Here is a 20,607-nt window from a genome sequence, read left to right on the forward strand (position 1 = left end):
AGACTCAGACTGCAGATGGTTCCATAACAGCTTATTTAATTTGATTTCCTCTCAATTTTCTAATAAGCTTTGCCTTAAGATCTTTTTGGGGCTTAGGACGTTCACGGTTGTCTGTTCTGAGTCACAGAAAACAAATCTGCTCTCTGGGGATAGGCAGAAGGGGTTATGAGGAGATCCCACACTTGGGAAACTTGGTCCAAGGTGTAGGTCAAAAGACTGCCCTTGCCGCCCTCCCCCAAAACATTGCCAAGATGCTGACTGCAGTCAGGCAGGCACTGGTGGGAAGGCAGCAATCAGGGGGAAAAGCTTAGAGGCAGACTGGTGGGTGAGTGGGGTGCCTGAGACATTCCTGTTCTGCAAGAGAAGGGACTTCCCTCTCCACTGCCACTTCAGCACCTGTCCCTAGCACTAGATTCATTTAAACAGAACAGGTGATGATACTGAGCCAGGACTGAGCTCGAGAAACAGTCAACTGAACGTCCAGGCTAACTCAGCAACCTATGCACAGCACAATCCCTACCTGTATTGATATTGGAGTAGATTTCACTGAACCGCGGGTCCCTCTCCTGACTAAACAGAGCCTCCGCTTTTTCCAGGGGTTTGCTGCGTTCTGGGCCAGCAGCAGTCACAGGCTGGACAGCAACCTGGATCACAGGAGGGAGATATAAGCACAAGCAACCAGTAGGCAAAACAGAGATGTCTCTGAGGTTACAGAGGAAGCCACTTAGGAACCTACTGTCTATGATAAAGAGCAGACGGCATTTGTTGCCTGGCTTTTTACATAAACCTTGGTCTGCAAGGTGCTTTAGCGCAGTCTCAATATCCACTTGAATTGTTCCAGACTGATGGTGCTGAGTGTATTGACAACAGCTCAAGAATGGGGGGGGTGCACGAGGCAGTTCTTGGGGGACATGGGCACCCCAAGCAGAGGGACTGAGCACCAGTGGGCTCAGAATTCTGGAAGCAGCTTTGCCCTGCCCTGCAGGAGAGGCTGTACCAGCACACCTGATGGAGAGATGAGGGCATGACTCATGCAGGGCAGGTGGCAGGCCCAACTCTCTCTTCTCAGAAAGTCACAACATGGGCTCCAGTGAAACCCAGCAACTCAGACTCCCACGCGGGGCTCTCAAGTTACTGCTATATGGGCCAGTTTTCATCTACAGTCAGGGACAGATCACAACACACAGAACAAAGACCATCAAGATCCCTGCTGATTTACCTGCGAGTGGTCGTAACCAGACAGACTCTCTCTTCCTGGGACCACTTCCATCTCAGTCTGTTGTGGCTGCTGCTGCCTAAAGTAGAACGTAAATGTAATAAGAACTGGGTCTGCTAAAAACAACCGAGCTAACTAAGCCCTGACCCACTGGCAGCCAGGAACTCGAGTGTCTCTACACAAGCAAGGAGGATTGCTACAGAGTTACTGGAGATTCTGCCTACGCTCAACCCCCATCAAAACCCAATATTTTCCAGCATGACCCGATTAAGACGCCACCCTGCAAAAGGAAGTTTCTGCGACAGAGGCTCACAGCATCAACCATTCAACTCTCTTGTAAGCAATCAATCTCCTGCCTGGCCCACTGGACTCCAGCAGATCAGCTATTCTTCTTTTCCGCTCATTTAAAAATTAATTGCCAGTTCAACATTAGCCTTGCTACTTAACTAGGTCAGCTGATTGCTGTAATAAATATTTTGGAGCTCTTGACTCAGTCATTTAACCCTAGAGTGTCTGCTCCTCTGGCAAAGAGCAAAGTAGGGGTGAAAAGAGAGAACTGACAGGCCTATAAAAATAAGGTGGCCAGGTAAGGGAAGAGAGGGAAGATGACCAAAGTTAAAGGCACAGTAGAATCCATTCACCTTGACGCCAGCTGAGTTGTGCCCATGTCCAGGGGAAGGCTGACGTTCTGTCCTTGCTGTGGCCGCTGCATCGAGTTAGACACAGCAGGCCGAGATTCCTGGCTTGAGTTCCTTAGTGTTGTTTAAAAAAAAGGGAGAGAGAAAAGGAACGGTGCACATGTCAGTTACTGTCCTTTAAAATTTGCCTTTTTTGGTTCAGTCGTGAGTCCAAGAGCCTCGTCTTTGCACAAGCCCAATGAAGTCAATGGAATGATCCTCTAACTTCAACGCCCTTTAGATCAGACATCTAATGGGATACACATCTATGATCCAAAGGGCACTAGTCCCCCCAAGATACGCAGCAGGAAGAAAAGCTATTAAATTTGTGTACACTGGAAGCCTCACCAGTCTTACATACATCTCAAATAATCAGCACTCCCAAGATTGTCTGGCCTAAAGCATACATGACTTACCATTTGAGTCAGTAAATAAATCATGGATCGAGCAGGATGCTCTCAGTAAGGGGCCACTGTTAACCCTAATATAAACCCTAGAAACAGCCTCTGGGCTCCGCTTCTGTCTAGTCGTGAAGTCTGTATAGGGGAATGTAACTCAACTTTAACAAGCTTTCCCGTAAGGTAGAAAAATCTGGTATCTCTCAACATGTGTTTTAAACGCTGTTGCTTCTGCCCAGCAGAGAGTACTTGGGTCTGTGAAAAATAAAACTAAGCACAGTGCACTTAGCGAAGAGCCAGGCAGCTGGAGTGCACCATATGCTATCTGATGCACAGCTGTGCTTTTCTGGTCTGAACTTGCGTGGTATATTTGGAAGCTGGAGTATGGAAATGGGAATGGATTTATGTGGACTGAATAAGAGGAGGAGAGAATACAGTCAAAGAGATGCCTCTAATGCCAGGAAAAGCTAAGTGCACATCAGAGGCATGATTAAAATACAGATTCTTGGATCCTTACCCTGTGCTCATACCTTGGTGGTCTAGAACCAAAGGGAAGCCCCTAGAGGGACCGGATTAATATTGCTCTGAATCTTTTTAAGGGAGTCTGATTAGACTGGGTTTCTCCTACTGGTGCGTGGATAAGGTGTACTGCTGACTGTACAGAGTGATTGAGAAAGGTCCAGAAGGGACCCTGAACATCCAACTCAGCTGGCCTGGCTTGCCTCTTGTCCAGCTGGGCAGATGTCCTTTAAGGCTAATACTAGCTCTGCAACTACAAGATACGTGCCTGCCAGACTCGAACGTTCCCTCTCAGGATCTCAAGTGCCAGGCCTGTATAAAGAGCCTCGTGCTCCCCCTAGGAAGAGGCAGCATCCCTTGACTACCCACAATGGAGAGCCAACTATGGCACAGAATTGCCATGCCATGATGGCCAAGAAGGGAACGGGTGGTGGGTTGTGAAGATAGTAACAGAGAGAGCACAATTTTTACTGCAGTGTCACAATTAGGGGAGATTCTTTCCTGACTCTAGGATGAGCTACTGAAGCAAGCAGACAACACCAAAGTCAATATTTACTTTCTAGTGTCAGCTGAGGATTTTCCTGCTCACATCCAAGCAAATCCGGGCCCCAACCTATCCATGCCTCATCCTGCTGCCATGGAAGCCAAGTGCTACATTAAAATACACCGTCCTAGTATTAACACTCCAAATGCAGATAAACAGCCTGAAGAGTCCATGCACCACCAGCAAGTTAAGGAGTTAAACAACTGAATTTTGACAGCTCCCTAAACTCCCAACTGAGCATCCAAAAGAATTCCATGTTATGCATATTAAAAGCATTTCATAGCACGCACTACACCACTGTCAGGATACTGCCCAGTGTAGTGAGTGATTTTTTTAAGAAAGCACAGAAGCTTGGGGGGGTGAGGGGGGAGAAAGAGGGGGTGATGGTGGAAGAACCCGAGCTCGTAAAGCATCCGGTCTGTGTAGCTGGTCATACTGGGAGGCACTAGATCAGGCAAAGTGCATATGCTATCGCTGAAAGTGCTCATGGATTGAAAGCCATTGCCATGTACATACTTAACGTTGGTGTTGGTACAGATGATGTACTCAATCTCATCTGAGTAGGGGTTCTGGAAGGTAAAGGAGCTGGTTCTCATCCAGAGCCATTCACGGTTTTTGGACCGGAATCGGAACATGACTGACAGAACCTGGCCTTTTAACTTCACCACCTAGAAAAATTTAACGCCATCAGTAATACCTGATAAAAAGACGTTTGAGAACAGTGTTGTTTATAAGCAAACACCCACCCTGCTAGCAGCTGACTATGGCATTCTTTGTCAAAAGGCTATAATATCGTACCTTGCTTCCCTGTCAAAATACAACTACTCTATTCTTTTCAACTCTTAATATTCCTCCAATGGTCTGACTTCCCAGGATGATGATATGGGAGTGGAATGTAGCATTTTCTTATGCCTTCAATTAATGCTTTTTGCAGCAATGGAATATATGAAAAACAACAACAAAAAAGTTCATTTCTCCAGCAACCAAAGATTGTCCGTTGTTTATAATTCTTACTATTGGGTCAAATGAACGAGGAGCCGCTTTTCAGAATCATCAGTAGTGGAGTCTTTCCTGCCCTGCCAAGTCAAGCGCCCTCAGAGGAGAGAGTAACAACATCAAGAGGGCCAGCAAGCCGCATCCATTTAAAGTTTGGACACCTTACGCACGGCAAGGCAGATGAACTGGTGTTAGAACACAGCCACTGAAGCGTGGCCTTGATGTCAAGACTTTGTACTCACATCTCTGGTCTCAGACAACTAGCAGCAAAAGGAGGAATCCAAAAATAAATTAGACACACAAACCCACCTAGTTTCATTTTGCATGTTAGCAAGTTCTCCTGTGTTTAATAATCTATTCAAATGTATGCTACTCAGTAACTGAGAAATTTAAGGCCAGTAAGGTGTGATTCCTGCCTTGATAAAAATCTAAACCAGTTTAGTTCCACTGCACAGCAGACGGCCAATAGGAATATTGGTTTACAACGATGCATATCAAGTTGTAAGCAGCCACGGTGGCTAAATATATTACCTGCTGAAAGCTGTCTCGCAAAAGCTGCTGGTCTTCCAGGTGGCAGAAATCCACAATGTCTTTCCCCAAGAGTTCCTAATTTTGAAGAGGAAAGGAATAAAAAAGTCTGCACTTAATAAGCAAATTCCCTGCTTTTGGCCTGCTCGAATAGCTCCACTTTCGACTAATGCTTACAACTCTCACATACAACTCTCTGGGACAAAAACATCAGGACACCCACCTATTTTAGGAATTGATGCACTTTTACAAAACACAGCACCACAGCAGTTGACCCTGATGTTTAATTTGTAACTCAAAAGTGGAGTCAAAGACCTTGCCTTAATCAAATTTGCTCTAAATATATGCCAGATCCACCTCCCTCCACTGATCTGTGTTACACAAGAACATCGGAAATGGCCATGCTGGGTCATCCCAATGCTCCATCTAGCCCAGAGTCCTGTCTTCTGACAATGGCCAATGTCAAATGCTTCAAAGGGAATGAACAGAACATATTACTGAGGGATCCATCCCCTGGTAGTCTCAGACTCTGGCAGTCAGAGGCTTAGGGACACCCAGAGCATGGGATTGCATCCTTGACAGTCTTGGCTAATAACCATTGATGGACCTATCCTCCTAATTCTTCTTTTGAATTGTTATAGTTTTGGCCTTCACAACATCCCCTGGCAATGAGTTCCACAGGTTGACTGCACGTTGTGTGAAGAAATACTTCCTTTGTTTTAAATCTGCTGCCTATTAATTTCATCGGGTGACCCCAGTTCTTGTGTTACACAAAGAGGTCAATAACACTTCCTTCTTCACTTCCTCCACACCGGTCATGATTTTACAGACCTCCGTCCTATCCCGCTTTGGTCGCCTCTTTTTCAAGATGAACAGTCCCAGTCTTTTTAATCTCGCCTCATACAGAAGCTGTTCCACACCCTGGCATCATTTTTGTTGCCCTTCTCCGTAGTTTCCCCGTTTCTAATATATATTTTTTGAGATGGGATGACCAGAACTGCACACAGCATTCAAGGTGTGGGCATATCATGTGTCAGGGTTCCTTCCCCACTCTGAACTCTAGGGTACAGATGTGGGGACCCGCATGAAAGACCCCCTAAGCTTATTCTTACCAGCTTAGGTTAAAAATTGGTTACAAAATCATCAAAGACCCAAACCCCTGGATCTTGGAGCAATGGAAATATCACTCAGGTTCTTAAAAGAAGGGTTTTATTAAAAAAAGAAAGGGAAAAATCATCTCTGTAAAATCAAGATGGAAAATACTTTACAGGGTATTCAGATTCAAAACACAGAGGATCCCCCTCTGGGCAAAACCTTAAAGTTACAGAAAACAGGAATAAACCTCCCTCTTAACACAGGGGAAATTCACATAAAATAAAAGATAAACTAATCCGCCTTGTCTGGCTTACCTATGCTGGTTGCAATATTGGAGACTTGGATTAGGATGGGTTGGAGAAGATGGATTTCTGTCTGGCCTCTCTCAGTCCCAAGAGAGACCACCACATAAACAAAGAGCACAAACAAAAACCTGTCCCCCCCTCAAGATTTGAAAGTATCTTATCCCCTTATTGGTCCTTTGGGTCAGGTGCCAGCCAGGTTAGCTGAGCTTCTTAACCCTTTACAGGATGTTGCCTCTGGCCAGGAGGGATTTTATAGCACTGTATACAGAAAAGTGGTTACCCTTCCCTTTATATTTATGACACCAGGGATTTAGAGTGGCATTATGATATTTACTGTCTTATTATCTATCCCTCTCCTAATGGTTCCCGACATTGTTCACTTTAACGGACGCTGCACACAAAGCGGATGTTTTCAGAGAACTATCCACAACTCCAAGATCTCGAGTGGTAACAGCTAATTTAGACTCCATTTTGTATGTACAGTTGGATTATGTTTTCCAATATGCACTATTTTGCATTTATCAACACTGAATTTCATCTACTGTTCTGTTGCCCAGTCACCCAGTTTTGTAAGATCCTTTGTACCTCTTCACAGTCTGCTTTGGACTTAACTATCTTGAGTAAATTTGTATCATCTGCAAACTTTGCCACCTCCCTGTTTACCCCTTTTTCCAGATCATTTATGAACATGTTGAACACCACTGATCGCAGTACAGATTCCTGGGGAACACCGCTATTTACCTCTCTCCAATCTGAAAACGGACCACTTATTCCTAACCATTGTTTCCTGTCTTTTAACCTGTTACTGATCCATGAGAGGACCTTCCCTCTTATCCCATGACTGCTTACTTTGCTTACGAGCCTTTGGTAAGGGACCTTGTCAAAGACTTTCCGAAAGTCCAAGTACATTATACCCACTGGATCACCCTTGTCCACATCTTTGTTGACACCCTCAAAGAAATTCCAGTAGACTGGTGAGGCATGATTTCCCTTTAGAAGAGCTGTGTTGACTCTTCCCCAACAAATCGTGTTTATCTAGGTGTTCGATAATTCTGTTCTTTACTATAGTTTCAGCCAATTTGCCTGGTATTGAAATTAGTCTTACTGGCCTGTATCTGACAGGATCACCCCTGGAGCCTTTTTTAAAAATTGGTGTCACATTAGCGATCCTCCAGTCGTTTGGTACTGAAATTGATTTAAGTGATAGGGGACATACCACACTCAGTAGTTCTGCAATTTCATATTTTAGCTCCTTTAGAATGCTTGGGTGAATACCACCTGGTCCTGGTGACTTATTACTGTTTAATGTACTGATGCGTTTCAAAACTTCCCTCTATTGACACCTCAATCTGGGACAGCTCCTCAGATTTGTCACCTTTCATCTGTTTTCTAAGCAACTAGTGGAGCTGAAATTGATGGCTGGGTCAATACTTAAGCACTAATTTGTTTTAGCTCAGTTCTATCAGACAACCAAAGCCATGACATGTGGAGCGAGGAGGAGGGGAAGCCGGTTTGAATTGCAACACTCTACACTGGGAAGCGTCTACCGTTTCTCACCTGTGGTTGGTAGCCAACTGTACCCACGCAGCGGTGATCTACGAAAGTGAAAATGCCTTCGGTGTTGTGTCGGGAGATGAACTCAGTTGGCTGACAAATGCTGTTCAGGTCTGTGCAGTTGGGTGAGCTAGTGACCTGAAAAGCAAGACAGATTTTGCACCATTAGATTCGGTTTCAGCTTTACAGAAAGCCACTTAGAAGTGCAAGCGTGCCCTCCTAGCCAACATATACAATAGGTGCTTAGCCTGGTTGAACAGAATTTTCTCCCACTGAACCATGAAGCAGGCATCGCTGCTTAGAGAGGTACAGGTGGCAGATAGAGACATTCCTGTTTAATAAGGTATGTCAGAAAGGTGGAATAAAGCTGCATCTGAGCCCAGGTAAATCCATACCCAATTCAAAAGCTAATTAAATATTTATACAGCCATTTGCACATTTCCAAAGGGCAGTGATGCTCACAACACCCCCATGAGTTGAAATGCCAGCATGAGATAGAGGGTAGGAATTGTGAAGCCAGATGGGGCATTCAGTGCACTTGCTGGCATGTCAGTTCCCAGAATGCACCTGGCAGGTTTCAGAGTGCTGTGCTGGGCTTGTGGGAAATCCATAGCTAAGTTTCTGTAGGCTTTGCAAACCAGAGCTGTGGACAGTTTTATTCTCCAGAGATTTTTTGTGTTTGCTTTATCTAGACCCACAGATGACACGGTTGAGCGGGAAGGAACACAGACAGGCTGTATGGAGAGAATATACTGGTCAAGGACCTTGGAGAGAAAGTAGGAAAGTGGTTTAATTCTCAGCATCACCACATTCCCACTGAATGACAAAGTTTCTACTCACCTGTAGTCTGCCAATGGCCACAAGACAAAATTTGCTCCCCTGGCCAGCATCTGGGTCATCGTCTGGCAATGAGACACCTGAGACAAAAGATGAGAGAATGTTTAAGAAATTACAGCATGACAAGCGAACCAGAAGCCCCTAATTCCACAGAGGAAGCAGCAAGAGAAGCAGCTCTGATTTCAATATTTCACGCCTTACTGTTATCTTGTTGCCAATCACTTTCTCTTAGTCAAAAGGGACTGACAGGTTAAAAATACGTTCAATGCCTGTGCAGTTTTCAACTTACTCGAAGTGTTATATGAAAGTCAAAGGAAAGGAGTCTAGTTTCAGCCCCAGATTCTCTAGCGGACTGTGTTCTGAAAGCGAGACCTGCTCGCCCGACCATCAGGAACGTCCCATCCTTCTATAAAACCCCAGACCTATAGGAACTGATTCAGCAGAGTTCGGCACCCTTTTTAGTTCTCTATGGATTTTGAAATGTGTCTCCAAACATCCCTGCTTAGAGACATGGGTGGTCTGAAAGCGAGGTGCATGCACAGAAGGGACACAAGAACATGCTAGTAACACACACTGGCTTAAGAGCAGATTTGGTAACTTGAATATTTCAAGGAGCTGGCATAATTCCTTACCCGCTGGGGGCCAGGCTTTTATATACCCCGTGCAGTGCACCACCACGTAATGGGGCTCCCCATCTTTCACTGCACCCAAGCCACTCCTAGAGAAGACAAAACAATTAAGATTATTCTTTATATGTTTAAGAGGCTCAACTCATTTTGGATTCTTTAAATAACTGAAATGAAGGGTCTACAGGGAGGGAGTGCAGTCCCTGAGCCTACATGCCCAATGACACCTAATTTAGATCCATCGATGGCTGTTAGCCAAGATGGTCAGGGATGCAACCCCATGCGCTGGGTGTCCCAAACAGCTCGGGCTGTCAGCCCCAGGGCGTGGGGGGGGGTGAGGGGTTCCGAGCTGTGAGCCACACATGGGGCTGACTGCCAAAAGGTGATGTACATAATGCAGTGTCTGCACTGCCCTAACTACATCACCCTAAGTGCTATGTTTCTTATGGAGGTGGAGGTATTAGATTGGGGTAGTGGGTGACTTACATCGGCGGGAGTGACGTCGTAACATAGACACAGAGTTACGTCAACCTAAACTGCCTTATATTGACCTAACTCTGTAGTAAGAAGAAAAGGAGTACTAGTGGCACCTTAGAGACTAACCAATTTATTTGAGCATGAGCTTTCGTGACTAAATTGGTTAGTCTCTAAGGTGCCACTAGTACTCCTTTTCTTTTTGTGAATACAGACAAACACAGCTGCTACTCTGTAACTCTGTAGTGCAGACCAAGCCTAAGACTCTGAATGCCGGAAGCTGGGACTGGATGCCAGGGGATAGATCACTGAAGATCTGCCCTGTCCTATTCATTCTCTCTGGAGCATCTGGCTCCAGCCACTGTCAGAAGACAGGACTCTGGGCTAGACAGACCACTTGTCTGACCCAGTATGGTCGGTCTTATGTTCTTAAGGTCAGATGCATGCTGAATGAGCTATTTCATGTGCTGTAATTTCCAGGGACTGAAGACATCTGAGCCTGCCTTAATGTCCTTTAAAAGTATGGTCTTCAAAATATATTAAAACCTAAGGGAACAGAATCTCAACCTGTGCTCTACCGCTGGAGCTTTAATCTATACACTGCATAGAATTATGGTTTGAAGCTTGAATCTGCACATTAACAGGGTCTTGTGGAAAGTAGCATTGTTAAGGTCTCTCTGTACTGAAGCACTCAAATAGGCTGCGCTATACCATCTCACATATACGTTATGGACCACGCATCCCACACCGCTCTAAGGTACTTTTTTTTTTTTTTACACTTTGTTACTCAGTGTGGTGTGAGACTCATACATATCATCTTTAAATGTGATCCCTGCAGTTTACCTGCATCGGTTCCTCATGAAGCTGAGCCTATTCATGGAGACTGGATCCACTGAGCTGTTGCCACACCTGGACCAGTCAAGAGGGGGGAAAAAGTTTAAACCCCAACGATAAAGACTGTAAATAAGACACTTTGCCCTTTTATTCAAGATTCCACAAAGCTTTATAAACATGAATTGAGCCCTGGTCTACACTACAAACTTACGTCAGTATAACAATGTCACTGGAGAGTGTGAAAAATCCACACCCCTGAGCAATACCATGACACCGGCTTAATTTTCGGTGTAGCCAGTGCTACATCAGCAGGAGAAGCGGACATCGCTACCACCCCTTGTGGGTAACTAGCCCTACTTTACTGAAGCAGAGGGCTAGGTGACCTGCCCAAGGTCAGAGCAAGTCAATGGCAGAGCTTGAACAGAGCCTGGAGTTCCTGAGCTGCCTGTGGTTATATCTCGGAGAGCTGTACAATCCCCTTAACACAGGGTGGGAAAAGTAAGAGTCTGTTTTAGAGCTGAACCCCATTCGGAAATCAGGTTTTACAGAGCGACCTTCCATCTCATCGAACCTGAGAAGGCTGAAAGAGCCAAAGAAAAGCTTAACTGCTCCGATATTTGTTAAGCAGCTAGTTCACAGGTTTAGCCAGGGGCTCATGCAACCAGATCTCCTATCGGATTCCCCGTATTACCTCATTCGACATATGAAAGATCTCCTTGAGCCCATGCACATTCTCATGGATTGCTGGCCTTCCTTCTTGACTGTCCCAGTCTTTAGATCAAGGATTCGACCTGAGGGGGAAAAAGACAAGCAAAGTGACGCTGTTTTGCAGGACAACTTCTGGGATCGTCACTCAGTATTACCAGGATACACCAGACAGCGCACCAGGCACCACGTAATTTCCTAAGCAGCAGCTATTACTTAACCAGCTTTAAAATAGGACACAGCAGTGGATAATTCCCTCGTGACACTGAAACTAAAGACTGGCTCTTGATCTGCATCTTCCTGCAGAAGCTGGTCCCCTGCTCCAGAAGCTGACAGCATTATGGTCAGCCCTGATGCTCGAGGGGTAAAAGGAAAGGCCTCATCACTCAAACGGCTTGAGCAGATCAAGGCACATTGTTCAAGGGTTCCTTGGCATCCCATCCACTTCTCAGATAGCAAGGTAGTGTCTGTCACATGTTCATGCATATTTGAGGATGGAGTGAGGGATTCAATGCTTTAACAGGGGAGTAGTAGCATCCCCCTCCTGGTAACAGATTTGGCACCACGAACAAGGAGAACAATGGAAATTCAGCCTATACGCATCTTCTGATGCATCCTCAGGATCTTTGTTAGAGGCCCAGGGTGGTCTGTTCCTCTTATCAGGAATGTTAACGACCCAGTTCTAGCCTCACAGAATCACCCACACGCCAGACCAATGGGCGCACTACAAATTCTGGGAATTGTCAGCATGGCAGAGTTTCCACAGCAAGCTGCTTTACCTGTCAGAGCGTTCTCCGAAGTGGAGAGCTGCTCCCTCAGTTTGTCCACGTCATCAGGATGAACCTGGTCATACAGGGTGCTGCTGAACCATTCGGACTGCGGCTGGTTCAGGACGGGAGTCACCGAGTCCGAGACGTATACCACCCTTCCGGTCTCACAAGACACTATGAACAGAAAGCCATCGGCTGCTTCTAGAATCAAGTGTTTGAGTTCCTGCATACAGAACAGACACGTTCTTAACCCAGTGGCGAGACAGTCATCACCCACCAGCTACCTTTAAGCTCTTAGGTCTCCCCAACATTAATCGCCCTCTGGCTGAGCTACACATTGAGCTCTTTCAATCTTTCCTTAGAAGCAAAAAAAGCAGAGACCTGATCAGTGAGAAAGGAGGGTTTGTAGGTGCCATCGGTGGAGGTGTTGCCAGTGCCCCGCAAGGACTTCATGTGAGACACAGCCATACGCAAGATAGTCAGCTTGTCAGGCTTGCGAGCCAGGGCGCTGCAGGTGGGTACCATGTCTGACAGCTCCGTGATGTAGGCGGTCATCTTGTTCCTACGCCTGCGCTCTATCTCGCTGTGATTCTCCCTGGGAAAGCAGATGGGGAGAGGTTAGAAGAGCCAAACGGCTCAGCTCTTTTGCCAGGTCAACCCTTCCTGGGTTCCCGCCAGGCCGGAGCGAAAAACTGAAAGATGCGCCAGGGTCTTCAGAAGTTAGAAGGGCTGCAAAAGCCTCCCATGCTGGGCATGCATGAAAGAACACGGGAAAAACAAGTGCAAAGGAGAGAAGCTAGAGCCAGGACATCTTTGCCAAACACAAGAGCACCTTGCTCTAAATTATATTTATTCAAGAAGTCTTGCAAAGGACAGTAAGTTAGGGCTAAGCTACTTCAACACAGGAAGCTCTCTACAGCTGTTCAAGAACACAGCTCTGCAAAAAACCAGTAACCCACAATGGTAATATAGGTTTCCACACAGTTACTGTGGTGATTCTCCTTTGAAATAAGTGAACTCTACAGGCCTGATTCTCAGTTACACTAAGGCACCTTTTTCACCATGCTGGACACATAAAGAGGCTGTAGAGTGGTTGTAAATGTAATTTCTGTCCACTGCTGGAGTTTCAGATATATGACTATTAGGCACTATGGCTTGCTAATTTTTCTGAGAGGCAATTTCATCTCTAGTATAAAACAAAGTGAACTCTACAAGCGGCCCACCATCCTTACCTGTGACACACATACCTGTACCTCGTGTCCCACCACCTTACCGCCAATGCGGCGGTACAGATTCCTAGAGATGCATTACAACTAACGCTCCTTGATTTGATCCCACTAGTGGATTTAACATGCCTCTCAGGAATCCGTCTGCTCCTGAGGGACATTCCCTATTGGCCCCCGCAGGGTAGAGGCTAGCATGTGTTCACATGTTGCATTTATGGACCAAGCGTAATTTAGTTGGGTTATGAAGGTGGATTTTTCAAACCAGAACATAATGCCAGGTTTCCTATAGGAAAGATTGGTTAGCGGTGCAAAGAGAGTGGATCAGATGCAAGGAATCACACGATGGGAGATGAAACTGGATGGATGACAGCAAGTGGAAGAAACAGTAAAAAGGAACTAAATACAATAGATGAAAAAGGGAAAAAAAAATTAAAAATAGAGTGTCACCGTAGGCTTATGCAGCTGTTTAATAGGGACTTGCCTTTTGCTGAAAGGGGAATAGCGTTCGGCACAGTGCTTTGACTATCCCATTCACCTTTAATTCAGCCTTCCATAGCTGCAATGAAAATTTACCTGCCCAGACATGTGTTACTCACCTACCCTTTCTGTCAGAATAATGGGGGGGGGGGGAGGAGATCAACTAATGATATTTTACTTGCCCCATTGCAAAAGCCTCTTCCCAACAAGAAGGATTTTGCAAGACAGCCGTAACGAGAGATTGTGGGGTCACTGTTTAATTAAAGAAGAACAAGGACTCCTGGAAGTACTGCATTCTACAGTCTACACAAGCAGCTAAAGAGTCCCTCTTTCGCCATAGACACACTTAGGGGTCCTCCTTTAAGCCACTGAACATCTTTCTTATCTGGTCAGAAATATTTCAACTATGAAATGCTGCACTTCCAGAAGGGGTGTCTGCTTCTTAGACAGCATGTAATAAGCCAACCAGAACCTTGACAAACTCTAAACATGCAAACCCATGTAATCATTCTGTGTATTACTTAAGAGAAGTGATTGCTCAAGAACATAGATTTTTTTAAAAAAATCTTAACTCTTTTACAGCACAGTGCCCATTCTGTTTTGCCATATACCAAACCAGCATTTGGCATGGTACTGTGTTTAGAAGAAGTCTGGCCAATGCAATTATGGTATCTATTTATACAGTGGTAAAAGGCACCATCGCAACATGGCAGGAGCTTACAAACTGAGTATTCTTGCACCTAGCATCTCTCAGTCCAGCAGGAGAGGTTTTACTTGCCAAGGCTGAAGTTAGCAGAGCTACAGTAATCTGTGAAAGCACTGGCCCAGCCACGTTCTGCCCTGCAGTCTTCATGCTGCCTGGGTTTGGATGCAAACAAATTCTTTTGAGGGTATTGCAAGATGTTTTCACAAGGAGAATACAGCTTGAAGTTTCACTTTTGCACAGATTTCCAGAAGTCTGTCCAGTTTCAAGTCCTTTATTGCAGCAGATAAGGAAAAAACAAAGTAGGGATGCCCGCAGAAACATCAAGGAGAGGAAGTACTCTGCTTTGCCATGCTTGAAAACTTCATTCTCCTACCTACCTGGCAAGTCTTTCCTTATCCGCTGAACTCTGCTCATCATCAGACCTAAAAATAAAATTAGTGAACTAAGCTAAAAATGGAAAAAAGTTTAAAGAAATGAAAAAATGGGAAGATGTATTAGGAAACCCAACCTATAGATACATCTGTTCTATAATAAAAACAGATCACAAAACAAGGAGGTCATTAAATGGATTGCTTTATACACTCATCTAGCACCTTCTATCAAAGTGTCTCAAAGCACTCTGAAAACATCGAGCAAGCCTATAAGGTAGGCAAGTGTTACACTCATTTTTACAGATGGGTAAACTGGGGCGCACAGAAATAATTTTGCCCAAGGTCACAGAAGATCAGCAGCAGAGCTGGGAAGAGCTCTCAGAAGTCCTGACTCTCAGTCATATTAAAATACACTTACCTCCCTAAGTAATGAGAAAGAAGGTATTTTTAATCAATACACGCAGCCTGTTGATTTGTAGTGTTAACATACTGGTGAGCTAGACAAAAGACACTCAGACTTTGCATACAAGGACACCCACAAATGCCAAGAGAGTCAGAGACCAAGACACAAATGCCCTTTATAACACTGTTAGATACACAGACACCGTGTGATGAGATGGGACATTTGAGACGACCACATTATGCACGAGCAGTGAAACCACAAAGGTACTGTGCAAGTCATCTAAACAAGGGGCCTACAGAAACCTTATAATCACAGCAACATGTATGCCTGTACAGCATTGTTAGAGAAAAGTAGGTCGGGGGGGGCGGAAGGGGGAACACTTTGAAAAGTTCGCCGGTATTTTTTCCAACCCTCTCTGTCCTTCAGACCATGTTGCTTTAGGTACCACATAATGATTCAAAAGCTACATTTGTAAGTTTTCAGATACTAAATGTTCTCCATAAGTCAGGGAGCTACAATCTTATGTTTCATCTCCCACTGCTTGCCAGGCATTAAAAAAGCATGCTCTTCCAAACATACCTAGGGTTCCTGGAGTGGAGCATCTAAGTTTCTGGCCAACTGTGATATACTGGACCTTAAACCCGTTATTAGTCCTGTACTGAACAGCTGATGTTTGACTTTCGAGCCCTGGTTCACTCAGTACATACTTTGAGGAAGAAGGGGTGGGGAAGAGACTCTGCTGGTAAATGGTGGCCATATGAAAGCTGCTCAGAGGTCCTAGTAGAGATGGATTAATGGGCAAAATAGGTGCAAGTTAATTCCACGGATACAAAGGACTTTAGTCCCTGGGTATCATAATCAAATGTGTGGTATAAATATATATTTTATCCAGCCCCAATCTTTACTGCATTCTTCCATCCCACCAGTAGTGAAAGAGTTTCCAATTCTACACAGATTGCTGTTGTGTGATTACTCTTTATCAATGTAACACCCAGGTATTTGCAGACCTCCTATTCTATACTTGAAGTAACTTGCCGTCTTGCTGGCTGCCTGATAGTCAACATGTACAGGAGAGAATGGATCTATTTACACATTAATAATGAACAGACACTAAGTGCTGAAGATATGCAGAATGATGTTGGATACAGTGGTCCTGCACATTAGCCGCTTTTAAACCTCAATGCCTCCACTGTTTTATTTGTTTAATTTTTTAACCACAAGAGTGGAGGTTAAAGACTGTAGCTGTTTGATTTAACCTGGGTAATTAGAAGGTCCATCGCTGCTAACATTTGTAGTTAGGTATGCCAAGATAAGGAGAACCTGATCTCATACTTCAGGGCGTAAGTTGATCACATGCAGAGGGTCAAGATGAATTTCCAGACGACCCCATGTGCAACACTGCACCACTGAATTGGAGTATTATAGAGTTAACTCAACTCCTGGGAAGGGTCAGGGACTGAAATAGTATATACAACTCGAGCGCTAACGTTCTGACCCTGTAGAACAATCCTAGGATATCACAACACATGATACCAAGAGAACCTGTGCTACATTATGCATCAATAATGCTTAAAGACTGCCTTTTTTATTATATTTAAGATTCTTTGAAAGCCACCAAAGGCCAGGTTTACATTAGGGAAAGAGGTCTTTTTAACACAGGTTAGCCAGTGCAGGTTGGTTAACATTGACTGAAGGGAATTGGCAATTAACTCAAAGTACAAAAGCCCAGTGAGGTTGAGCCCATAGCATTATCTTAATCTGCCCATAATAGACCTGAAGAGGCTGGTGTTGAGTGTTCGCTCTCCATGCTGAGACTTTTGTTATTAAGACGCTCCTGTGTAAACGCACAGAAATAAGGAGTTAGGAAAGAAACCTGGAAATGCAGAGCTGCTGCGACAACAGAACTCCAGTGCTGGAACACTGTCGCTTCCCCAAGGAAGTTGAATAGGGGTGAGGGGCCAAAGCCTCACTCCCATGCACACCATTTTTAATCTTTTTTCCCTTTCAGAGACCCAACACTGGCACACACATAGTCCTACTGCCTGAGAAGGGCTTCATATGGAAGGTTCAGTACCATTCCTGCCTCCTCTGCACCCCCGAATCTCAAGATTCACGACCCACCACACTGCAAGGCCCTTCGCCCACAGCGATTTTAGTGAACGGAAATTCTTTATAAACACAAGTAACATCCTTTGCTTTCTCTCCTAAGGAATACAAGCAGTTCTGACACTGAGTAATGGCCATAATTTGTACCCAGAGACGAGCCCCACACCCTGAAGTTTGTATTTTAACTCCAAGTTCAGGAGCGTTTAGATCTAGGGCATTCATTGGTTCAGGTCCACCTCTAGCTGAATGATTTAGTTGCTTAATACAAGTCATTGCATGTACTGATGCTAATGCTCTAGAGTTGCTTATTTTGGCTAAGAGTTTAGCAAAATCAGAAGACAAAATTGACTCTCACAATGAAGACGTGGACTGGAGACAGCATTCAGAACATACATAAAACTCAAACGTTTAGCAAAATTACAAAGTCACATTAAAAAACATTTAAACTAAACATTTCAAATCAGCTTAAATTATCTTCATTCTAGGTCTGCGGTGCCCCTTCAATGCGCCCAAGGCAACTGGAGAAATACAACAGAGCCAGCGCCCAATTCTAGATGGTGCAGAGAGCTTCCTGCAAGACGTTCAACGCCCTCAGCTCCCACTGACTTCAGCTGTAGTCGAGGAAAGAGTGCTACGGCACCAACACTACCAGACACTTCCCTCGAACTTCAAGGTCAAAGAGTTCTCTACTAATGCTATTGTACTATCTGGTCTCTAAAACAACCCAACCCATTTATCCACACCACTTTGGCAGAATTCCTCTACAAAATATACAAGTAGACAACACCCAGAGCATACTACAGGCAGAAAAGGAAACACTGTACAAGTACAGTTTGTTACAAACATGCTGCACACTTGTATTTTTATAAATACAATTTTTAGGGGGGAAGGATAGCTCAGTGGTTTGAGCACTGGCCTGCTAAATCCAGGGTTGTGAGTTCAGTGCTTGAGGGAGCCATTTAGGGATCTGGGGCAAAAATTGGGGATTGGTCCTGCTTTGAGCAGAAGGTTGGACTAGATGATCTCCTGAGGTCCCTTCCAACCCTGATATTCTATGATTCTACAAGATTTGGGGGCTCCTAATCGACAGCTGAACAAGGAGAAGATTCGCAAAAAAAGAGAGACACTGAATTAGTTTGATACCTTTACAATCAAACTGCTCTAAAGCAATTTTGCAGGATTTCTAGCTTCCCTGGTGCAAGATGTAGACTTTCCTCAGAAAAACACAAAAAAAGAGAAGGATGCACCTACATGCACTAACAGGTAGGTGAGGTGCCCTAGATACAAGCAGTATGACTTTGTGGGTTTTATCAACCACAGGACTGTGAATTCTTACCTGGCAAATCTCTCTTTATCATTTGGCATCTGATCATCATCACATCTAGGAGGGGGGAAAAGGAAAAAATGTTTTAAAATACTTACATGTCATTCCTTTTCAACAATAAAGTAACAAGCTGATTAAATTGTGTGGGAGAGCCAGACGCTGAAACAAAAATACTCCAGTTACGTAGAATACAAGTTACAACCCGACATAGTGAAGTCATAGCTTTGTTTCCCATTGCCAAGTGCATAGAGATTAATAAGCCTATTAGTTACATTTCTTCCATGTGACGCAGAAGAGTGAGCTCATACCAAGATCACCCACCTCTCACTGCCTGAAAGTCGTAAGTAAAATGGCTTAAATTATGCTCTGAAGATGCAGTTTCTCCCATAGCCTCATCAGGTCAATGACTTAGAATTCAGTAGATAAATCCTACATACACTACAAAAATAAAGAAGCCGGAACCATTGTCATGCTTGTTAGCCATTCCAAAGCCTAAATGGCATTAAACTGCATAACAAAATGCCACGCAACCTGGGAAAAATTGAAAAGTTGACATATGGATATTGAACTTCATTAGACTCAGACTCTAAAGCCAAAAGGAAACATCACAATCATCTAGTCTGATCTCCTGCACATTGCAAGCCACAGAAACTCACCCACCCACTCCTGTGGTAGGCCCACAACCTCTAGCTGGAGTTACTGAAGACCTCAGATCTTGATTTAAAGACTTAAAATTACAGAGAATCCACCTTTTACCCAAACCAGCAAGCGACCCGTGACCCATGCAGCAAAGGAAGATGAAAAAAATCCCCCAGGATCTCTGCCAATCTAATCTTGGGGGGAAATTCCTTCCCGGCCCCAAACATGGCAGTCATTTAGACCCTGACCATGTGGGCAAGACCCACCAGACGTACATTTGGGAAAGAATTCTCTGTAGTAACTCAGAGCTCTCGCCTTCTAGTGTCCCATCTCTGGCCGTTGGAGATACTTGCTAACAGCAGTCGTGGATGGGCCATATGACATTGTAGGCACCCCTCAGTCTTAAAACAAGTTCGGGTTTTTTACCCCATGTCTCCCCTTGGAAGACCGCTCCAGAACTTCACTCCTCTAATGGTCAGAAACCTTGATCTAATGTCAAACCTAAAGTTACTGATGGCCAGTTTATATCCATTTCTTCTTGTGCCAACATTGGCCCTTAATTTAAATAACTCCTCTCCCTCCCTGGTGTTTACCCCTCAGATGTATTTACAGAGAGCAATCATACCTTCCCCCACCCTTCATTTTGTTAGGCTAAACAAGCAAAGTTCCTTAAGTCTCCGCTCATCAGGTAGTTCTCCATTCCTCTGATCATGCAGAGAAGGGCTACAGGTTCCAGTTCTAATTCATGTTCCTAAAACATGGGAGACCAGAATAGCACAGTGTTCCAGAAGAGGTCTCACCAGTGCCTTGTATGCTGGCAATAACACTTCCCCATATCTACTGGAAATACCTCGCCTAATGCATCCTAGAATTGCATTAGAGTTGTCTATACCAAAAAACTAATCCATGTAACTGGACTACAGATTAATTACATGAGATCTTCATGGCTTCCCATATGGATTATGATAAACAGGGATGTTTGCAGCCACTGGGAGTTCTCAGCAGTAGGGGGCTGCTGTAAGCTAACCTAGAGCATCCGTACAATAGATTGAATGGCAAATTGCTAGGGTAGTAATAGAAACTCTGCTCATTAGCGAAAGGGTTTGACCTTGTTATAGGAGAAACATGCTATTAGGCTGGACTTGTATTCCCAAAGGAAACACTGAACAGCTGCTTAACTCGCCTTCGAAAGATCTAAAAGGAGTTAAATCACATTTGCTTTCCCCCATTAGCCACTTCGTTACACCAACAGGGATGTTTCTGCAGTGCCATACTTA

The 20,607-nt window shown here is 44.6% G+C and overlaps 1 protein-coding gene across 4 annotated transcripts in view; it reads right to left on the reverse strand.

Moving 5' to 3' along the window:
• ARNT (aryl hydrocarbon receptor nuclear translocator) overlaps positions 1-20,607 on the reverse strand; it is a 38,738-nt gene that overhangs the window by 4,887 nt on the left and 13,244 nt on the right. For 2 of the 4 annotated variants that reach the window (XM_073323393.1, XM_073323397.1), the window contains exons 4-17: positions 18,704-18,748; positions 14,865-14,909; positions 12,460-12,673; positions 12,088-12,301; positions 11,295-11,394; positions 10,613-10,678; positions 9,302-9,387; positions 8,673-8,749; positions 7,836-7,970; positions 4,882-4,956; positions 3,871-4,022; positions 1,858-1,968; positions 1,220-1,295; positions 521-644 (exon numbers count right to left, since the gene is read on the reverse strand). In XM_073323393.1, coding sequence (XP_073179494.1) covers positions 521-644; positions 1,220-1,295; positions 1,858-1,968; positions 3,871-4,022; positions 4,882-4,956; positions 7,836-7,970; positions 8,673-8,749; positions 9,302-9,387; positions 10,613-10,678; positions 11,295-11,394; positions 12,088-12,301; positions 12,460-12,673; positions 14,865-14,909; positions 18,704-18,748 — 1,520 coding nt within the window. The remainder of the gene's footprint in view (positions 1-520; positions 645-1,219; positions 1,296-1,857; positions 1,969-3,870; positions 4,023-4,881; positions 4,957-7,835; positions 7,971-8,672; positions 8,750-9,301; positions 9,388-10,612; positions 10,679-11,294; positions 11,395-12,087; positions 12,302-12,459; positions 12,674-14,864; positions 14,910-18,703; positions 18,749-20,607) is intronic. The other 2 variants (XM_073323394.1, XM_073323396.1) reach the window with 2 other exon arrangements.

The sequence above is a fragment of the Lepidochelys kempii genome, chromosome 24 (genome assembly GCF_965140265.1).
Source record: "Lepidochelys kempii isolate rLepKem1 chromosome 24, rLepKem1.hap2, whole genome shotgun sequence".
NCBI lineage: Eukaryota > Metazoa > Chordata > Testudines > Cheloniidae > Lepidochelys > Lepidochelys kempii.